Source organism: Nothoprocta perdicaria, unplaced genomic scaffold, assembly GCF_003342845.1.
Source record: "Nothoprocta perdicaria isolate Ctin4 unplaced genomic scaffold, notPer1 scaffold_123, whole genome shotgun sequence".
Classification (NCBI taxonomy): Eukaryota; Metazoa; Chordata; class Aves; order Tinamiformes; family Tinamidae; genus Nothoprocta; species Nothoprocta perdicaria.
This window is the reverse complement of record NW_020454350.1, coordinates 1,950,413-1,970,884: the sequence shown is the minus strand read 5'-3', so window position 1 is coordinate 1,970,884 and position 20,472 is coordinate 1,950,413. Positions and strand designations below refer to the sequence as shown.

General features: G+C 45.3%; 2 protein-coding genes across 4 annotated transcripts in view; one reads left to right on the top strand and one right to left on the bottom strand.

Annotated features, from left to right (window-relative positions):
* The first annotated feature begins 441 nt into the window (after nucleotides 1-441).
* HDDC2 (HD domain containing 2) lies at nucleotides 442-6,378 on the top strand. The gene is made up of 6 exons (XM_026054612.1): nucleotides 442-459; nucleotides 614-735; nucleotides 829-931; nucleotides 2,842-2,910; nucleotides 4,888-5,026; nucleotides 6,245-6,378. Exons 2-6 carry the CDS (start codon nucleotides 677-679, stop codon nucleotides 6,355-6,357), a joined length of 483 nt encoding a protein of 160 aa, XP_025910397.1. The 5' UTR covers nucleotides 442-459; nucleotides 614-676; the 3' UTR covers nucleotides 6,358-6,378.
* Nucleotides 6,379-8,341: 1,963 nt separating this feature from the next.
* TPD52L1 (tumor protein D52 like 1) overlaps nucleotides 8,342-20,472 on the bottom strand; it is a 44,234-nt gene continuing 32,103 nt past the window's right edge. For 2 of the 3 annotated variants that reach the window (XM_026054596.1, XM_026054598.1), the window contains exons 5-8: nucleotides 16,184-16,198; nucleotides 14,439-14,477; nucleotides 12,400-12,460; nucleotides 8,342-9,944 (exon numbers count right to left, since the gene is read on the bottom strand). In XM_026054596.1, the coding sequence (XP_025910381.1) occupies nucleotides 9,813-9,944; nucleotides 12,400-12,460; nucleotides 14,439-14,477; nucleotides 16,184-16,198 (247 nt within the window). In that variant the 3' untranslated portion in view covers nucleotides 8,342-9,812. The remainder of the gene's footprint in view (nucleotides 9,945-12,399; nucleotides 12,461-14,438; nucleotides 14,478-16,183; nucleotides 16,199-20,472) is intronic. The other variant, XM_026054597.1, reaches the window with a different exon arrangement.

Below are 20,472 nucleotides of genomic sequence, written 5' to 3'. Positions count from 1 at the left end.
ACAGAATGCTTAAGGTTGGAAGGGACCTCAGAGGTCATCCAGTCCACCCACCCTGCTCACGCAGGGCCACCCAGAGCACAGGGCACAGGGCTGCGTCCAAGCGGGTTTTAAAGATCTCCAAAGAAGGAGACTCCACAACCTCCCTGGGCAGCCTGTTCCAGGGCTTTAAAAAAGTATTCCCTTAAAATAAATAGGTGAAGGAAGGAAAATGGAAAGAACGAGGGAGGAGAAGGGAGCTCACATCTCCCCCCGGGCAGCGCTCTCCTCCCGCCACCAGGGCGGACGTGCCGGAGGGCGGTCCCGCCATGGCGGCGGGCGGGGCCTGCGGCGGGGGCGGAGCGGGAGGGCGCCRCGGGGCTCATGGCGGCGGAGGCGGAGCGGGAGGCTGCTGTGGGGCTTATGGCGGCGGCTGGTGCGCGGGGGTTGTTGCAGTTCCTGCGGCTCGTGGGGCAGCTCAAGGTGAGCGCGGGCAGCGGGGCCGGCCCGGCGGCAGGTGCTGGGCAGGGAGCGCGGCGGGAGCAGCAGCGCCCGGGGGAGGCGGCGCGGGCCGGGGGTCCCGGGCGGTGATGGCGGCGCCTCGGGGCGAGGTGTGTGAGCGGCGATGCCCCCGCAGCGAGTGCCGCGCACGGGCTGGGTGCTGAGGAAGGTGGAGCGGCCCGAGAGCGTCTCCGATCACATGTACCGCATGGCCGTCATGGCGCTGGCCGCCGGCGACGCCAGCCTCGACAAGGGCAGGTGAGCGAGGCGCCTCCGGCCACACACCTCTGGTCATGGCGAGGCGTAGCAGTGCTTTGAAAGTGCTCATTGTCCTGCCCCGCTTCCCGTCAGGTGCGTGCGGTTGGCTCTGGTTCACGATATGGCCGAATGCATCGTTGGAGATATCGCGCCTGCGGATAATGTCCCCAAAGAGGAGAAGCACCGGAGAGAGGAGGTAGGACATCCTGCCCGGTGCCTCGGCACAGCCTCCAACAGGCTTTTGAGTGCTCCAGTGGCAGCGAAGAGACCCGCAGAACAGTGTGATTTGTTGCCAGTGCTGTGCAAATATGCCACAAGTAACCAAAGTGGGGGGTTGTTTGGTTGGTTTGTTTCTTTTTAAACATTTTGATGTTGCATAGACAAAATGAAGAAGTACAAGGTTTTGGAAGGGCAACAGAATTAACTGTGTACCCACCATTAACTCCTGTACTGACACTGTGTTTTTGTTCCTGAGATGTTATATTTACTAGTCTTAACAAGAAGCGGGGAGCTGAGAGTAGGTATCCCAAATAGATGACATTCAATGTGTTAAGAGGCCCTTGGATGCATCAGGAGCTTTATTTAAGCAATTTGCACAGGAATCCYGATGTAGATGCCAATTTTGTTATTACTGTTTGCAATTTGTCTTGATTTACTTTGCGCACATATACATATCCAGACTGCTGATTTGTTGATGCTGGGTTGGTGTATTATTTGAGAAAGGAGGAGAAAAAAAAATAAGCAACTCTTTTAGTGGCAGCTAGAAGGCACCTTGCAGCCTGTTAGCTTCTTTTGAAGCCATAATTAGTTCTTCAGATTTTTCCAATTATTTTTTTCGACTTTTATACTCACCTGTTTAAGCTTGAGGGATGAGGGTTTATGACTAACTCTAGGAGTAAGCTGTTTGTTAAAGATCAAAGGGCTGTTAAGAATTCTTAAAATGCTGCCTTTAGTGAATTTGACTTCAGTCTTTCCATGTGTTTTTGATATTTGTTTTGATTGGTTTTGGTTTTTCAATGTACTTATTTAATGTTGTAACACACTGTTACAACTTTAAAAAAACCTCTTTCCTTCATGCCTCCAAAGGGTGTTTTGTTACCAATAGTTAAACATCAGTTTGCCTGGAAGAAATAGCCATTTGCCTATAGGCATGTGAAGAAGTGTTTTGATGCTTAAATATGTTCACAAACTTTTCTGAAGTATTTGTAGCTTCTTCTKCTCCCAGTTAATTCAGTAGGACTTTCTCATCCTCCTCGTGAGAAGGAGTACTGAGTACTTACGCTGACCCTGGGCTTTGGGGTAAAATTACTCTGAGAGTGATGGTTTCATCAGGTGGCCTGGCCTGAACCACCAGTACTTTGCTATTGACTTCTCTCTTCCCCTCTGCTCTGCTGCTTATGTTGAGCTGGTTTTGCAGCTTGCTTGCTTGTTATGTAAATTTAATCAGGTAATCTCACTGAGGCAGCAGAAAATAAACTTGGTTTAATAGATTTTTTTTTTCCTTGTTTCAAGTGCAKAAAGAGTCATGGCCTAAAACTTTTTGTTTGTGGTGCTGATTAAGAAGCAGCCCTGTGTTAGTGGGAAGCAGCACAAAGCCTGATTACCGGGAAGAACATGAAGAACTTACTTGCTGGTTACACCATTAGTTTGATAGGGCATTACACCTTGTCCCAAGATTTTTGTTCTTAGTCTTTGAATGTAGCATAATCTTAGCCTGGGGGGCATTGCAGGTTATTGCTGCAGAGGAGGGCAGAGCTGGCATCTGGTGGCAGTTCCCCAGACTTCCCTGTTTCGCCCTGGGCTTCTCTATGGAGTCTTGTAGTTACTGGATACACTTCCAGGTTCCTTTTCTGTTGTTTTGGATTAATTCCCTAGCAATGCATTGAAGCAGCTTCCAGGGGCATCCTGTGCTCAGTGCTCCCACTGTTCTGCTGGCAGGTCTCTTAGTGTRCATGTGTGCTTTTGAAAATTATTGTGTAGGATATGCTCTTACAAACCTGGTAACAAGCAGTTAATTTTTTAAAAAGGTAATGTTGTGTGCTTGCTCAAGGCATGGACATGTGCAAATTGCCTTTTTTTTTTTTTTTCCCCCCCCCCTCTCCCCAGGCAGCTATGCAAGAGCTGACCCAGCTCCTATCAGAGGACCTAAGGAAAGAAATCTATGAACTCTGGGAAGTAAGCTTGCAGCCTTTTATTCCTTGGCTAGAGTTGAGGGTGCTCTGGTGTTATAGGATTCAGGTAGACTTTGCTCAGGATGTAAGGATTTCTTTTGTTTTTGGTTTTAGTTTTTAAGTGAACAGTGTGAGTAAAGATGACTTTGAGATTCCCCTTAAAAAGGAACCATAACTGAAKAACCAGCCTCTGACTTTGCAGAGCACCAGGTAAACCCATTCAGGGCTTGGTTTGACAATTGAAAGAAGAATTTGCTCTTTATGTCCATCCTCTTGAGCTCTTACTTTTCTACTTAGAATGTATTTAAGTTCCATCTATTCCATATGCATATATTGCTGCATGCAAAGGTTAAAGGGATAAATCAGCATAAMCAAATTTGGGAAATAGAGAGTGCATGTTTGCATAGTAAACAATGGTTCTGTTTTCATTTGAAAGCCTCTGTAACAGAACAACAATAGTTTCTAATAGGTAAGAGTTGTCTTGCAGGTTTTTTTTACATATTTTTCTCTATTGTTTCCTTTCTTTGTTATTAGTGTAACCTGTACAGCAACAAAAGTGATCTAAAAATCTAATACTTGCAAGTAGCCCCCCCCAGTCTTACTTTGAGTAGAGCAATTAGGAAAAAGAAAAAAACAACAACAAAGTGGGTTTTGACCCCAGCTGTGCTGTAGTCTTGAAGACCATTGCCTTGGAATGAGCAGGACCCCCAAGGGTGGGTGTCTGTGCTCTAGAGGAGAAAGGTAGCAGAAAGGTACTGCTGTGTTCAGAATACATAAAAACAAAGAACAGCACCACTGAGTGGGGCTTATCAATGAGGATGACATTCACTGACTTCACTGTGCAAGAGTTTATTGTCAATTGGTTTATTCTTGTCTGTYGTGTTCTGGAAACAAAATTCTGCTCTATCAAGTGGCTTAAATCCTGGTAGGAGCTTTGAGTCTTTCTCTGTTCTTTCAARTTCTGCCAAATTTGTTGTATCCTGTGGGTCAGGAGAAGCTCTCCCTTTGGGTGCTCTGTTCTCACGCCCAGAATCGCCCCGTGTAGAACTGGCCGCGTGGGCCTGAGACACCAGGAGGGCCTGGTGTCARCCCGGGCCCCAGGGCAGTGGCTGCTGCTGCTGTGGGGTTCAGAGCTGTTGCATGCAGCGAGGTTACCATAACCTGCAGGGCAAATGGCCCTTTCCATGGTTGACTTGGGAAGCTGGGAGCTGGCCGGGTGAAGAGCTGTTGGATACAGTGCCATGGATTCTGGGAAGGGGAATGAAAGGGGCAGCCTGCCTGCAGCCCTCACCAAGGCGAGTGGTGGCAAAACTGTTTGGGCTGACAAGCAAGGTGAATGACTCACAAATAAAACCTGGCCATGAATGGAGAGAGGGAGAAGGGGCAGAGAGATTCAAGGAGAGGCAGCCTTAGTGGGAGGGAAGCCCCGAACACCAGCACTCCTGCTTTCCCAGGAGAGGGATGGGAGCAGCTCTGATCAGACCAAAGAGACTAAGGAGGAGTGACAGGGAAACTGAAGGAACAAGTCCTTATGATAGCAGCAAGTGGTGGAGAAAAATGCAGAATAGTTCTTCCAAACAGGTAAAAGCAACGCAGAGGCATATGCCATGGTGGTTCGTAGTCTTAGCCAGCCTTGGAGATCTTTATAGGTAGAAAATTATTATATGGAACCTATTGTTTAGCTCATACATCATGCCTAGGATTGTCTCCGTGTGATCCCTGATTCAGCAAAACATGTTTGAGCATGCAGGACTTAACTGGGTCCTTAAATCCTCTTATGCTCAATAGAACTTTAGCATATACTTAATTTCAAGTGTTTTGCTGAACAGCAGCCTTTTAAGAGACAGAAAGAAGTAACTCTGTCCTGAGCATTTATGGAATGGCTTTTACTAATGAAGGAAACTTGAGATATAAAAAGAGTTCCTAATACTCTGTTTCAGAACAACAACCCCAAATTTCTTGTAATTGCCCATCTGTCCAGGAATATGAGAATCAGTCTACTGCAGAAGCCAGGTTTGTAAAGGAGCTGGATCGATGCGAGATGCTGCTGCAGGCATTTGAGTACGAGGAGCTGGAGAAGGCACCTGGCAGACTGCAGGATTTTTTTGATTCAACTGCTGGTATGACAGTGACTTTTGTTGTTTTTAATGAAATGGGTGTATAATTTGTGGTTCTTGTGTGTTTTTTTGTTTAGTTTGTGCATGTGTGTGTATGATAGAGCTGGTAAGAAACATTGTTTCCCTTGTTACTGAAGTACATGCTAAATAATTGTGATGTCGCTTATTGTGGTGTAAAAGCACCTCACATCCATCCGTAGATAGTGGCATTTGCATTGCCTGGTTTCTACCAACTTCCTTTAACATCATTTGGGTTTAGAGAGAAGCTGGGCTTAGGAGCTCTTACAGGCCTCTTGGGACCCCTCTTGCCCACTGAGGGGGGCAAAGGAGCCCTCCCTGCTTTGCCAGAAGGAAGCTGCAGCCTAAGCTGGCGCTTCACAGGGCGCTGGAGGGAACTTGCTGTCCCTGCATTGACTGGGGCCTTGTGTGACCTGCCCCAAGGAGGATACGTGGCRGCCAGCTCGGTGAAATGCTTTAGGTAGAATGAAGTGTAGTGCAATTGCATGTGCTGCTCCACGTGCTTTCCAGAGTAAATTGTTAGCTAACATGAGGAAATAGGTAAAATAGCTGGTTTTAAAATTTTAGCCAGAGAGCTGAACCAGAAAAGGGCTCTGCTTCCAAGTGATTGTGTCCTGGGAAAAATACAGGAAGAGGCAAGTTGAAGGAAAGGACCAATAATCTCCAGACACTGTATCTGCAAAATAATTTTATATATTTTATATAAATCTCATATATGTCTTGGTGACTCCCCAGGGAAATAATATGCTCATTTGCTCATACATTTCTCAGAGAAGGAAAAAAAAAGGCTACATCAGAAAAATGGACATTTTTCTAATTGCCATCTTTACTTTTTTGCTAGAATTCAGTAAGTTAAGATAGCTTCTCAGTAGAGCCTACAGCRTATATCTGAAGTGAACCCATGATCTCAAGTCCCTGAATTGGGCTGGTTTCCTCTAGTAGAACATACAGCCTGGAATTACTGTGCTCAGGGCACAGCCCTCCTCTAGCTCCAAGTGTCTTAGCAGAGCAAGAAGTTTTGGGTCAGTGTTTGGGGGGGGGGGGAAATGGCTGTAACTGCTCTTACGGTTATTCCTTAGTTGGAGTAAAGTAGAAAGACTGTCAGTTTATTCTGAGCCTAAAGCAATGTCACTGCTGTGTGTATGTATATATCTTTAAAATGCTGTCTTTATTTTTTTTTTTTCCTTTTCTTTTGTCTTGCAGGAAAATTTGCTCACCCAGAAATTCTTCAGCTTGTGTCTGTGATTAACAAAGAAAGGAATCAACAAATAGCTGCATGCCAGCCACATTCTGGAGGGGTTCCTAAGCAGCTATAGCTCTATTAAATTTTACTTGTTGTTTTACATTCTCTGTGGCGTTTTCCTTCCCATAGCATCACTAAATGTGCCGGGGAAATTTGTTCTGTGCATTAACTGCTGAGAATCCTGGTACCACTTAGAGGCGGGTAGGGTAGTTCTGGAGAACAGTATGTTTCATAGGGCAAAATAGCTGGAATGCTGAATGAAATGCAACTCTCTTTGGTCACTCAGAGAAAAATCTAATTATTATCTGGAAGCAGATGTTCTTTAGGAGAGCATAACCCAGTAATAATAAATCAACATTAGGAAGAGGTTCTGCAGAAACAGCTACTCTTYAATGAAAATTCTTTTTAGGCCCTAACATCTAAGTGCATATTTAGTTTTTTATCACTTTTGGATCAAGTCTTTGGAGTAGCAGACATTTCTGTTTACTATCAGAATGGAGCTTCCCGCAGATTGTGCCCTCTTCTGCAGAAGGCCGCAAGAGGCCTGACACTCTCCGCTGGGAAACTTTACTTCTGCAGATGCAGCCGTGTTGCCAACTTACAAACTAGTCATCCCAGGTGAATGGGGGTAGAGTCTTACTCCTCATCTCGCAGTGACTTCCAGTTTGGAAGAATGAAGGTTGAAGGATACTTGAAAAAAGAAGAAAAAACTATTCTGTGTATGGAGATAATGGCTGTATTCTGTTTAAAAAATAAACAGGAAAATAAACAGAAAGCAGTAAGGCAGAGAGCACTCACTCTGGGTAGGCTTGACAGGTTTTAATGTGTTCATCTTRGCCGGTTCAGGGCTCAAACCACTTTTCAAGGCAGAAGCACTTACAGGTCTTGCTTTTCTCTGGGAGCTCCTGATAAGAAGCCAAGTTAGAGGTGAAGACTGCTTTGGAGTATGTGATCCTCAGAAAGTGATGGTCCCATTCATTTTTCTCAGCCTATTTCTGTTCTATGTTTTGTACACCTCCTTACCCTGTGCCTGCATTAGAGCAGGGGCGGGTGCTGAGGTTTATGTCAAGCCAGTAATCCTAAGTCCCCCCTAAYCCACAGCAAGGTGTTTTGGGCTGGGGGTATGTGGGKTTTTTTTTGTTTTGTTTTGCATTAAGCCTGTCCTAAAATTATTTCCTGTAGCCCTGCAGCTGTAACTGCCTGTCAGTTTTGGATGCTGCCTTTGAGGAGCAAGGGGCAGTAGTGGGAAGGATGCTACGGGTGGATGCGCGCTCAGGAAACCTAGGCCGAGGTGCTGAGAGGTGGAAGGGATGGAGCGTGCGGGATGTCCTGCTCGGGCTGGCACTGCTCCCACCAGCTGCACCCTGGATGGTGGGACGGAGTCACTCCATTCGCGTTTCCACCCTGCCCTATCATGGTCGTGCCCAGCCAGGGCAGGAGCCCCAAACATCACAACCATGATGAGGATTTCCAGGCACCTCTGCTACCAGCACTGTCAGCACAACCTCTTCACAAAAAAAAAGGTTTCCCAGAAATATTCTTGTGTTAGTGTATGCACATATGTGCATGGGTGTATCCATATATATTCTTAAAGTTCACTTTTTTTATCTATGTCAACATGATTTTCCTGACAATTTTTTTTTGTTGCTGGCCTGTTCAAAAAAGAAAAAAAGGGGGGGGCACTATTGATAGAAGGACAAGATGTTAACTCTTGCCTCTGCAAGGCCTTCTGCTTTGACCACCCACTTCAGTCATTTTTCTTCTTCAACCTTTCAGAATCTGAGCCAGAGATTTCCATGGGAAACTGCGTGCCTGGGGAAGAGTGGATGCCTTTTAAAAGCAAGTGGAAGGGCAGATTATAGTTCTAACAAGATAGGAGCTCTACTGTATAGAAAAGTGGCATTACCAGTGATTGTAAGAATAAAAAAAAAATCCACAGTATAAAAGTTGAGAGAAATTTATTTTTAATAAGAATATCAATAACTTCATTTAGACAAGCTAAGTTGACCAGTAAGCTTTTGTTTAAATTTGCATATGTGCTAAAACCTGCAAAATGAGCTAGCAAACTGTCACAACCAAACAGTACTAAAATAAACCTAATTAAATGCTTCCATGCTACCATCACACTAAAGAGGCAGTTTATGGAAATGTCCAAGCTAACTTACATCCAGTTGCACATTATGAAATATATTCCAACTTTGTAAAAACAAAAGCCACACAGGAAAAAATCACAGTCAAGTTTCCTCACAARATTTGAAGCACTGTACCACGCTGAACTTGCTGACATCGACTTGAAGCTCTGCCTTATGCTCCAAACAAGGATCCATCCCAGGCTGCTTCCCATGCTGCTTCGGCTCTTGGCAACGTTGTGCTCATCTCAGCCTGGCAAAGGGAGTCGTGGCCCACGCAGACTGACACGTGCTCCTTAGCGAGACACTCACACATGTGCTGTGCTTTTCTTTAAAGAATGTGAAAAGGAGGCAAGAAAACAGGCTGCACCCAAGCTGGGAGAGCCAGCTGCCTCTTGCTGACTAACTAGCTRTGAAGTGGAATTTTGCCAGGGAAGCAGGGCAAAATCTGGAGCAAGAAGTGGAGTAGCTGCATGTCCTGGGTACACTGGAGCACAGGGGCTCTCCTGCCTATGGCACATCTTTAATCAATCCCTGTTCAGGTTTCTTTCTTTTAAGGATGTAATTGCAATGAGGCTCATGCTGCTCAGTTAGAAAGTTACCTCCCCTTTTCTTTTGAGGGGCCGATACCGAGGCAGAATCATGACAGGCTTCCCCCCATCCCTTCCCGTTGTCAGCAGTTTCTACCAGTGAGTTTCTTACCAAGCTGCAGACAGCGAGCACCAGAACGTGGTTTTAAAAGAAGCTTTTCCAGCCACACTGGTGAGCTTGGGTCAGCAGCTGGAAGGAGCTTCCCACAGGAAAAACTGCTGTCTCTTCCTGTTCTCCCTGTCACGGCTGCCTAGTGGATAGAKGGCAGTATCAGACTGCATCAGTGACACAGGAACCCCATGTTTCTGTGACAATCACCTATTGGAATTGCGTTAGGAAAACGGCCCGTGTGGACACTCCGAGCCCAGGCAGCCGGCACACGGACTCCTGCAGGCAGCACAAGTCTCTGCACAGCCCCAGGTGCATCTATCTGTTGTGGCACCGAGAAGGGGATGCAAACCAACAGAAACAGAACGAACGCGGGAAAATCAAAGCAGTAAGAAACACGGCAGGAGAATTTTGGAGGCAAGTTACCTGAAAATGAAAGCCCATTTGGTCACTTAAAACACTCTTAAATCCTATAATGTTAAGTCAGTCAGTTACTTCYGTGCGCTTCCGATGGCATACAAAATGATGATGAAATGGCCCACCCGAAATACAAATACAGAGAGGCAGAAGTGCTCCCGCACAAGGTCCGTGAGGCAATTCTCCAAAGCTGACAACACCTCGTTGCACAAGTCGGGCGGCGAGGGACGTGGGGCCGCTGCTGGCGGGCCGGGCCGGGCCGGGCCTCGCTGCAGCAGCGCCTCTAGCACTGCAGCTCCTCCTCGTTCTCGGGAAGGCGGCTGCCGGCCAGGGTGCTCTGGGCGCTCGCGTGCGCCGTGGAGCTGAGAACCTCTTCAAAGCTGCCGCCGGCGGGAGCCGTCCCACCAACCTTGGTCTGGAACCGGGCAAGCAAAGAGAGCAGCGAGGTCAAGTCCCGCCTGCGTCATGCTCAGGCTCAACTCTACCACTGGCAGTTATGATAAACTCCAAGAAATGTCCCCTAGGCCCTGCCGATTAATTTAATATCAGTGTTAGGAACATTCTTTGCACGAGTATCTGGAATTTATTTCTCTGTTGTGTCAGTTCTACACCGACCTGAGTAAGAGATGGGCATTAAAATGACCTGGTTTATTTTCTTAGTGAAGTAGTCCATCCCCAGCAACAGTAACACAGCTACCCTCAGAATGGATAAACCTTGCTTCTAGGGAGAAATAAATTGCATTAATGAAGCATGCAATTATGCGCTCACAGTTCATCTGCTTTCAAAATGCTATTGTCTGCACAATTTCTAAATATAAGTTCTAAAACTCCTGAGTTTTCCTAACAAAGATGTGTGTGTGTGTGTGTGTGTGTGTGTGTGTGTGTGTGTGTGTGTGTGTGTGTGTGTGTGTAAAACAGCAAAACTCCAAGCGAAAAAAAAGCTGCTTTGACTGGGTTGTCATAGTAAGAGACTATGTTTTCATTTGGTCAGGTCCTGCACCTGGGAAGGAATAACCCGAGGCACCAGTACAGATTAGGGGTCGACCTGCTGGAAAGCACCTCCACGGAGAGGGACCTGGGAGTCCTGGTTGACACCAAGTTAACCATGAGTGAGCAGTGTGCCCTCGTGGCCAAGAAGGCCAATGGGATCCTGGCCTGCATCAGGAGGAGTGTTGCCAGCAGGTCAAGGGAGGTGATTCTGCCCCTCTACTCAGCTCTGGTGAGGCCGCACCTGGAGTACTGTGTGCAGTTCTGGGCTCCCCAGTATAAGAGGGATGTGGAGCTTCTAGAGAGGGTCCAGCAGAGGGTGACAAAGATGACTAAGGGACTGGAACATCTCTCTCACACGAGACTGAGTTGGGCCTGTTCACCTTGCAGAAGAGAAGGCTTAGGGGATATGATTAACATGTATAAGTTCATGAAGGGAGAATATAGGGAAGAAGGGGACAAGCTCTTCTCAGTGGTGGCCAGTGACAGGACAAGGGGAAATGGGTACATGTTGAAACACAGGCAGTTCCATCTCCAGGTGARGAGGAACTTCTTCACTGTGAGGGTGACAGAGCCCTGGCACAGGCTGCCCAGGGAGGTTGTGGAGTCTCCTTCTCTGGAGGTCTTCCAAACCTGCCTGGATGCCRCCCTGTKCCMYGTGCTCTGGGTGTCCCTGCTGGAGTAGGAAGGTTGGACTAGATGATCTCTAGAGGTCCCTTCCAACCTTGAACATTCTGTGATTCTGTGATACCTCCTGGAAGTTGATTCTGGTCTGAAAATAGGGCAAAACTCTTCCTTCCTAAAACTACAGCCAGACTTAAACAAAAGGTGGCCTTTTTCCAGCCTGCCAGACAGCGAATGTTTAGGAGGATTATTTTAATTAAATGAACTCTGCATCTTAAGTCTCCGATGGGTTAATCCTGTGTAATCTTTTGTTTCATCAGCTAGTACAGGAGCTTGCCTAGCTTGAAAGTTCACTGTAGGAAGGAGTTAGGATGCTCGATATTGGCTGTGGCAGACTGAGTAATAGTTATAAAAAGTTTCCATCTTGAGAAGCAAAAAGCTGCATCCGTTCTAGTGGGTTGTGCTACCTTCTCTGAAAGCAGGAGGTTGTTTTCTTGCCATTCAAATGCTTTATAACTTGTCTCCATTAACATCCATTGACATTAATCCAGTATTTTCAGTTCCTCCTAAAATAAGAGGTGATAATTTTGACTCTTATCAGCATGAGCACTAATTGCACCTGGAACACAGTGGAATCTTCTACAGCATTAAACTGAAATGACATTTTATGGGCCTTTTATGGGGCTTTATCAGATGATTATGAACCATTCAGAGAAGGACCTTTCTGTTCTCCTTTCAATATGCTGCAAATATTAGCTCACTGAAAATCTGCCATACTCTGTCCTGCTAAAGAGGAGCCTTAGCAAATTCTATGAGCAATAACTGGCAGGTATGCTAATCCTGAGTTACTTTGATCGCTCTCAGACTTTCTTCTCCCTAAAAAGAGACTTCTGTGGGGTTTTTAAGTCTTGAATGTAGAGAGGATAATGAAATGGACACGTGCACCAAGGGAGAAGGGTTCAGCCCTAGGAGACACCCAGGTTGTGTGAAGCCAGGGCTGGAGGCAGCCCTTGATCAGGGCCTCGCTCAGGGACTCGGTTTGTCCCGCGAACAGGCAGCTGCRCTGGGGCACAACAGCAGGTCACAGCACAGAGCTCCTCAGACCTGCAAACTGCCTTCGTTTTCTGCCTGTGCACTTGCAGTTCCATGAAAACTCTTGATGGAGCAGCAAATTCAAATTGTCTCCTGCACAAGTGATAGCAGTGGCAAAGCTGATGCTCTTTAACAAGCACAGTCACGTATTCAGCCCCTAACCTCACCTTAAGGTTTGTGACAGTGCTCTCAACCTTCTCCTCAAATGATTTGAACGTTGGAGAATTCCTAGGAGAAAAGAAAAAAAAAAAGACAAATAAAGCGAGGAAGGAGGGCAGTCACTTTTAAACTCATCTGTGTACCACAGTTTGATCCCTTCCACCAGGCACCAAAGCCAGCAGGGAATGAAGGCCAGCAGGCACCACAGGGCTGTGGACTACCAGGGAAGGAGCAGTCACTGGTGCTACCATCAGCCAGGTCCAGTTACAGGGACCAGCTGAGCACTGGCTTTGGTGCACACCTGCCTAGAAACTGAAGCTGAACAGTGACCTGCCCTCTTACCCTCTGATGCATTTACTCAGCTCTCTGGGGGAACAAGCCGAGACGGCCAGCCCTGGAGCTGCATTCCCACCTGTGTTTTACCCACCTGTGTTGTTGTTGCCATAGTGAAATTCACTTTGTCACTTTTTTTTTTTTTTTTCAGCTGGTGAGCAAGGTAATGGTCTATATAATTTAAAGGGTGTAGTTTAACCTGAAGTGTCCTCAATGGCTGGGSCAAAGAGCTGTGAACTACAGGGGAAGTGGACAGGGAAGTGCCTTTGAGGAGTCTGACCCATCCATGATTTTGTGACATTAAGTGTCCCTGGCTGCGTTCAAAGGCGAAGACTCAAGAGAATAATGTCCCAACAGTCTCCTACCACAGCCAAGCTTTGTTCTGGCTCACACTCCTCAGGGAATGGAACACAACACCGTTTGTTTCGGGAGAATTGTGAGCTGAGCACATCTTCAGAAGGAGAAAAAAAAATGAGCAAAAGGTGTGATTTTCTCTTAAAACAAGCCACACATTCAGCTTGCTGGCTTGCCTGGCAACTATCTATTGTGATACATCATTAACAGGCTGTACAAACTGCTTTCTCTGAAAAAGCACAAGGTACCTCCTATCAGCAGGGTCAACAGCATCAGATACTGACACCTCTTTATCCATTTGTTCCTGCATGGCATAAAAGGTGCCAAGGGTCTTTAGCCGCAAGAGAGGCCTCTCCTGAGTAAGTGGGAGCTTGGGAGGAGAGGGCCTTACCCTGCTGTAATCCCTGTCCCCTCGGTGCCAGCACATGCAGGAGGAGATTCTCTCCAAAAAGCAAGGAAGTCAAAGGCTGCTGAACCCAGGGGAGCCAGGTCAGTGTCTGGGCAACTTACTGGCAACTTCCCAGGAGCCCCACGACGGCCACTGCTTCTGCAGATGTGTTTACACCATATCCCTCATCGGATCAGTTAAACTGACCCTAGCTTAGGGGCAAGCAGCAGCCATTGGGAAAAATAATGCGGATTTACTTTTGGTTTCTGTTAAATAAATGACAGACTTTCCCCAGGACCAGAAAAGGCCAAAAGGAGAGAAAAGCTGAGTTTGGCCCACAGTTCCCTCTTGCAGACACTTTCCTTAAACCATCCACCTGCAGAAGTTGAGTGAATTGGTCTTTGTCATTTAGTTACCAGATTTGTTTTCCCCACTGGATAGCAGGTAATGGGGACATTCATATATTTCGGGTGGAGGAGGGAAAGCCAGAGCCTAATTTTACTGAAAACATTTGGAGCTTTACTAGAAAAGGCACTGATATTTTGCTGCCATCAACCAAAGTGTGATTATAGCTCCTAAAATATGAGAGCACTCATGGAAAATCCCTGCCCAGGAGCATGACCCAAAGGCTGCTGCAGTGGAAAGCATGTGACATCAGCAGGCTTTGGATGATGCTCTAAAAGCAGCAAAACAACAACATTTCAGATTCAGTAATACAAACCTGTTAACATTTACCCATCCAAACACGTCAGATCAGCTACAACTACTCAAATGCTTGCACGAGAGGTGCACAGTTAATACAAACTAAAGAATMGCTGGTCCTGCAGCCCCTATTTCCACAAATCATTTTAACTGCTGGAAGTGGGGCTATTCCTCTGAGCACAAAGGGCAGGATCAGGATCAAGGAGTGAAAGCAGCCCCCYGTCACGCCGCAGSGCAGCGGCCGGGCGAGCGCGGCGCGGGGCGCCTTACCTCATGGCCGGCATGCTGATGGAATGGCGAATGGAGTAACTGCGGACGGAGAGCAAAACAGAAGGGAAGGCAGGTGTGAAAACCATCGTGAAACACGGTTGCCACATATCCTTTGCTTTTTAGACCTAGTTAAAAGGAACAAAATCCAACTGCTCTGCTCCTCAAACTCACCTGTGGATCCCAGCCCACCTGCGGCGCTGAAGTTCTCGCCACCACAGTCTCACATGAAGGGACYGGAGGCTGGGGCTCAATGGAACTATGCGGGACAGTTCCTGCCAGCACCTGCTTAAAGGGCTCAGTTTCTTGCCACCCACAGGGATTTTCAGTGTGTGACAGGGGAACGGAGAGCTACCTTCATGGTCCCGCTCACAGCTAAAAAGTTCTGGTCTCTGCTATGACGGCAGCAGACCTCAGGTTTATGAAAATAAATGGCAAAGTTGGTTCAAGGTAACCAAAAGAAGTTGATCAAGAAGACAATTGTCTTCCTTTTTTCTTTTTATTAGGTTTTTTATTTATTTTAAAAAAAAAAGCTGTCAAAAAGATGGGTCAGACTAGCCTTAGATGCACTGCTCTCTGTGAGTGCTTATCTACTTCACGGCTTCTGCCAAGCTGCGACAGACAAGAAGTGACACCAAACCCAATTCAAGCTTTTCATGTTCAATTAGCATACTGGTTTTTGGGATTTAGTAAAGACAACTCCAAACATACACAAGTTCAGGTATTCAGCAATCCTCGTTAAATGAAACAAGTTGGTTGCCATGCTGATCTTTTAACACGTGTCAAACAGGCAGGAAATAAAGCATTTTAGAGCAATTCAGCATAGGCTGCTCCTCTTCTAGYAGCAAAATATTCCAAATATGGAGCTCTAAATTAGAAGATTACATTGCACCAAATTAAATTCACATGGCTGAGAGATGATGTGTGCAGACAATCTGACTACTGAGTGCATATTTTACTGAGCTCATGTTTTTATTTCCTTTGAAGGGATACAAGCTATAGAAACAATAACAAGAGCTTCCAATATTGTTCGATTAGGGGAAAAAAAAAAGCTTATTTAATGTTTCAGGCTTCAGGACACTTCTGTCTGCAACGTTGAAAGACCTCACGGGTTCCATGCAGAGGCAGAGAACAGGGATCCTTTGTGCCTTTTAACATAAAAGATTGTTTTTAACATATATTGAAATGTTCTACAGCATCAGTAAGCTCAAGCTCTGAAAGGCTAAAGAACCTCTTTTTAATCATTGTAAGAACTTGTTAGATCTCCATAAATGCAAGGGTTTTACAGAGTCACCCTGTGTGCTTCATGAYGGCGATACCTCTGCTGCATTGAAGAGGCAGGAATTAAATTCTTTATGTGACCTTTATAAAACTCTGCTCAACAAACAGAATTTTTACTAAGTGCTGTTTATGTTCCAACCTCTAGATAGAAAGAGAAGGCTGAGAGAACAGACTACCAATAAATAGGTTTTCCCAAGAGAAACCTCTTTTGAAAGCATTCATTATTTGAATTTGAAACTAATCTACTCAAGAGCAAGGCAAACACTCTAGCCACTTACTCCAGTCCTTTCCTCATTAGAAGCACCATGCAGTAGAAATGAGACACTACAGTGTAAGTAGAATATATTTTTATCTCGCATGCAGTGCTAAAAGGCAAGAGGTTGCTGTGTTACATTCCAAAAAACAAACCCTGTCAAAAATAGAGGCAATATTTAAGAACACTCTTCAAGAAAAGCAATGTGTCTTACCTAATTGAATGCGATCTACGGTAGCCGTAAAAGGAAAGAAGAGTTGAGAGTATTAAGAAAACACAGCAAAAAATATACATACATATCTGGAACCTATAAAGCCAAAAGAGCATAAAGAAAATCATTCACATCCAAATTTTGACACTGGATGTCACACTAGAATATCAATCAGTTGAGATTCCTTCAAGGAAAAAAACAGAGCTTTTAATAATTTTTTACACTCCTCCTTGCACACTACATACACACTTYACTAATTTTTACACACACCAGACAGTTAATCTCATATTATCTGTGCAACAAAGAACAGAATTTTTGTCTGATAAACTCTGTGTCTTCTTCATTAGACCACGTCTGATCAGTGGTGACTGACTTCCCTGCCCAGACTGCACCTTAACCTCATTCAAGAGGAAGCATCAGCCAACTGGAAACGCACAGCAGCAGCAGCAGCAGCAGCAGCAAGCGCCTTTTCCCTGCTCTGGATTTGTATCACCTCTCAGTTCAGGGGGGTATGGATAAAAAGGAAAGAGCCCTTAATTCCTAAAATGACATTTTCTGAAAATCTCTTTTCTGTTGAAAATATTATTTTCAGCAGTTTGACACTRGTTTTCAGTTCACACAAAGGAACAGCATTGGGAAGTGATCTGCAAGACTCAAAGGGTGTCATTAAGTCAGGAGGATGAGGAGGGCAGCTTCTTCTCCATCCATGTACCACTGAGGTAGTCTTCAATTTCAGACCTCTTCTTCAGGGGAACACCTGCCTAGTGCAGTGAAGCAGATACATGCTGCACACTTAATGAACAGCTCTTCAACTTTTCACAGAATTTTTTGGTGTCTGCTGTGGTGCATTTATTTTGTGTTTGCAGTGTATTTACTGAGCAATATTTACACCCTACTCTGAAAAAAAATATTGATTTTTTCAGGGCTTATCATTACATATGTAGGTGCTTCACAGGCACAGATTATCTTCTCAACATATTTCTGTTTAGACCAGGTTATAGTAATGCTGGTGCCAGTTTTGGCCTTCCTTTTAATACCATCTGACTGCCAGTCCCAGCCATTCCTCACTCCATGCTAGCACCAATATGCACAGATCCATAGGGTAAGCAAGACTGGGAATCTGTGTTACTGCAGAGCTCTACAAACCAGCACAACTGAAGGTGCAAGTGCCAGCAGAAATGAGAAAAAGCAACTGCCTCACCTGTCATCTGAAGAAATGGTTATGAAATTCAATTCTGAAGTTCTGAAACAAGACAGTATCATTATTTCCTTCACAGTGGAGTATCTGACAGCTATGATTTGTCACGCAGTTCAGCTCCCAGCGACTTCAGCAACATCTATGAGCACTCAGAACATCCTTAGATTGTGGAAAGCCCAGAAATGCAGCAGGGGAAGGAAGACACAGCAAAAACGCACTCCCACAGCACCAGTACATTTTAATTCTACCTGAGCCACCTCCAACAGACATCTGCCTAACCTGCTCTTAAAACATTCCAGCAAGCTGCTTACATGTAAATGAGTGAAATCCTTGTTAGCTTAGTGACCTTTATTTTTTTCTCTTGTGCACTAGTAGTGCACGCGACAGCACGTATAYAGTAGTGTAATGCAAGTAGTTTCATTGATTTGTAAAACCAATTTTTGAAACTGAAATACCAGAAATCCTCCACGTGGTATCACAACCCTTCTAGAGGGGTCATCAGCATGGCTGAAGCTGTAAGATTCCACATAGATGTGGAATAACACACAGCAGTGCCCCACAAAAAGATCCAAACTTTGCCATATGCAGAAGAGCAAGGGCTAAAGGCCGCCAGCCCACGCCAGCTCTCTGCTCTACATGACCAGAGACACGTTGCCACCACATGTTGCCACCACCACCTATGGCCAGCAGGGAAGGGGCAGGACTCAGCAATCCTGCATTGAGCTTGGCTCTGGGGATGAACATGCCCAAAGGGGCCTTTAACTCCATCTCACCTATCCCAACCTTCTAAACTGGTCAAGTCCTCCCTCATGCTCCTATTGCCCTGACTTGTCCTGGTCCCAAAATCCAACCCTTTCCCTCCAGCACTGTTCCATCTGTTATCAGCATTCCCCTTAAATCACATAGCAGTGCTTTAAAGGGAGAAAGAGAATCACACTAGCATTTCTGAAAGAAAATTCAGACATTGTCCTCCACATCTGAGTGACCAGGGCATGTCAGAACACATTAACAGAGAATACACACACACACACAAATAAAAAATAAAAAAAATCTAACAGATTTCATGCTACTAATCAGAAGAGCTATTCATAAGGAAATTATTATCTTAAGAGTGTTATTAGTGCTTGGCTTGTATCCAAAGGCAAAACTACATGTTTACTGGTTTTATCTACATTTCTCATATTTCTAGTAACATGGAGATTTAAATAAAATGCACCATAACTGTAAAGAGATGTCATGAGCACTAATTAAGAACAGCATAAAATTCAAAAGATGCAAAACGTTAAAGATTATTCACCTACAAATGAGTTAGAGGGCTGCAACACTGGGTAGCTAAGGGTGAGGAGGAAAGAGGAGGAGGGCAGCAGCCCAAAAGGGATTTTGTCCCCCAAAGGGAGGTTTCTCTGTCCACGGGGAAACAGGGGAGAGAGGATTTTGACACTTCTCCTTCCTTTATGTATCAGCATCACCATCTTATTATTATGTTCTTCAAATGCCAACATGGCAGAACAGAGCATGTAGGGGAAGTCCATCCAGCCTGCTGTTTGTGTTATATTTTAGTAAATATTTTCAGAGATAACTCAGTGTTAAATATCTCTGATCATCAGCTAAGACCTTGCTCCTTCAGAACAGAAGTAAATGTGTTTCACATGGTGCTCTACTATACAGTTTGCATAGGAGGCAGCCTGGAAAACACCATGTTTTTTCACAGCAAGGGCAGGTTTCACTATTCAGGCTCAGGCTGACTGCAAACCCTTCAAAATCCTCCCTGACACAGGGTTAAAGGCCAAACCCACCAGACTGCTAAACATACCGGGAATTACAATGATYGTCCGGATTATAGAAATCAGTTGCAAGTGTCTGCTCTGAATGAAAGCCGAGCAGGGATTTGCATCTGGATGTCATTGGTGACTATCAATCCTAATGCCTAAGCAAGAGATTCAAGCCAGAGCCTAATGTGTGTTCAAAGCAGTGTTATGGGAGGGGGCTGAGATAATCCACATGCTAGACCACCGAAATGAAATGAAATTATTGGGATTAGGAAAAAAGCAAGCAAACAATAAAACAAGGCGTGCTTCCCTACCACGCTCACTCTCTAGACACAGCTGGCGTTAGAGCAGGAGTGGGGCAGGTTTTTAACCTAGGGCATTTAAGTTTACAGGTTTACACTGTAACCCAACATGGAGTTCTACTTGCCCAAACGGAGTTACGATCTTGCTTTCAAGCAAGCACACTGACTATTGTGATTTGGGATGTTCTGCAGACGTAGAAGACACAATTTGCACCATGCTTTGTATAACTACGGGCTCCKGGCTATGCTGCCTGCTTCTTGTCAAGAAAACCCTCCTTACCGAACACTTAMGTAAAACAAACAAAAAAAAGAGCAGTGCTGGTGGTAAGTTTGTATTTTCTTGAAATATTTTCAGCCAGCTACAAGGTAATCGAACTGGAGGAAAAAAGAAAAAGCGCCACTAGAATCAAGTTTCCTGATTAATCAAAATGCTCATGGATTTAGCCTCTGCTTTCAGCCCTTGGCTAAAGAACTAATAGGATAAACACTGCCCAGCTGCTTTCCAAATGCTAGTCAGAAGCATGAAAATCACATCGCGGAGGGGACTGATAGGTAGGATGAAGGAAGTGGTTACCAGTCACGTTAAGTACTGAAAGACACACAATATTGCAGTAAAAACATTTCTTCCTTTGCAGTTAATCTCAAACCTTATGCAAAGCCCACACAATAGGACCTGCAAAGCACCAAGTGGTCACAGTCCTTCTCCTGTGACTAAGGAGCAGTGCCCAGGGTATTTGCACAACAGTTCTGTGACGAGAGCTCTGGGATCCAGCGCAGAGAAGCAGCGGTGTCTGCAGTGGCTCCTGTCCCCTAAGCAATGGGTTTGCCTTGGTTATGTGAAGAGGTGTTGTAGCAGATGATGGGAAACAGATCAAGTAGGAGGAGAAAAGGCAGCAACAGTTTTCTAAGTAATAAAACCTGGCTTCAGGGAGTGGTACTAATTTTATTTTGAAATGTTTGTGTCCAAAACTCATCTCTGAATAAAATTAGGTTAATGAAGATTTAACTGATTTTTTTTTTCCC

Bases quoted from the DNA above. Each gene is read 5' to 3' on its own strand.
- HDDC2 (XM_026054612.1), top strand. From the start codon at position 677: ATGTACCGCATGGCCGTCATGGCGCTGGCCGCCGGCGACGCCAGCCTC. The intron at 736-828 runs GTGAGCGAGGCG...GCTTCCCGTCAG, and splicing joins GCCAGCCTCGACAAGGGCAG to GTGCGTGCGGTTGGCTCTGG. The intron at 2,911-4,887 runs GTAAGCTTGCAG...CCATCTGTCCAG, and splicing joins AAATCTATGAACTCTGGGAA to GAATATGAGAATCAGTCTAC.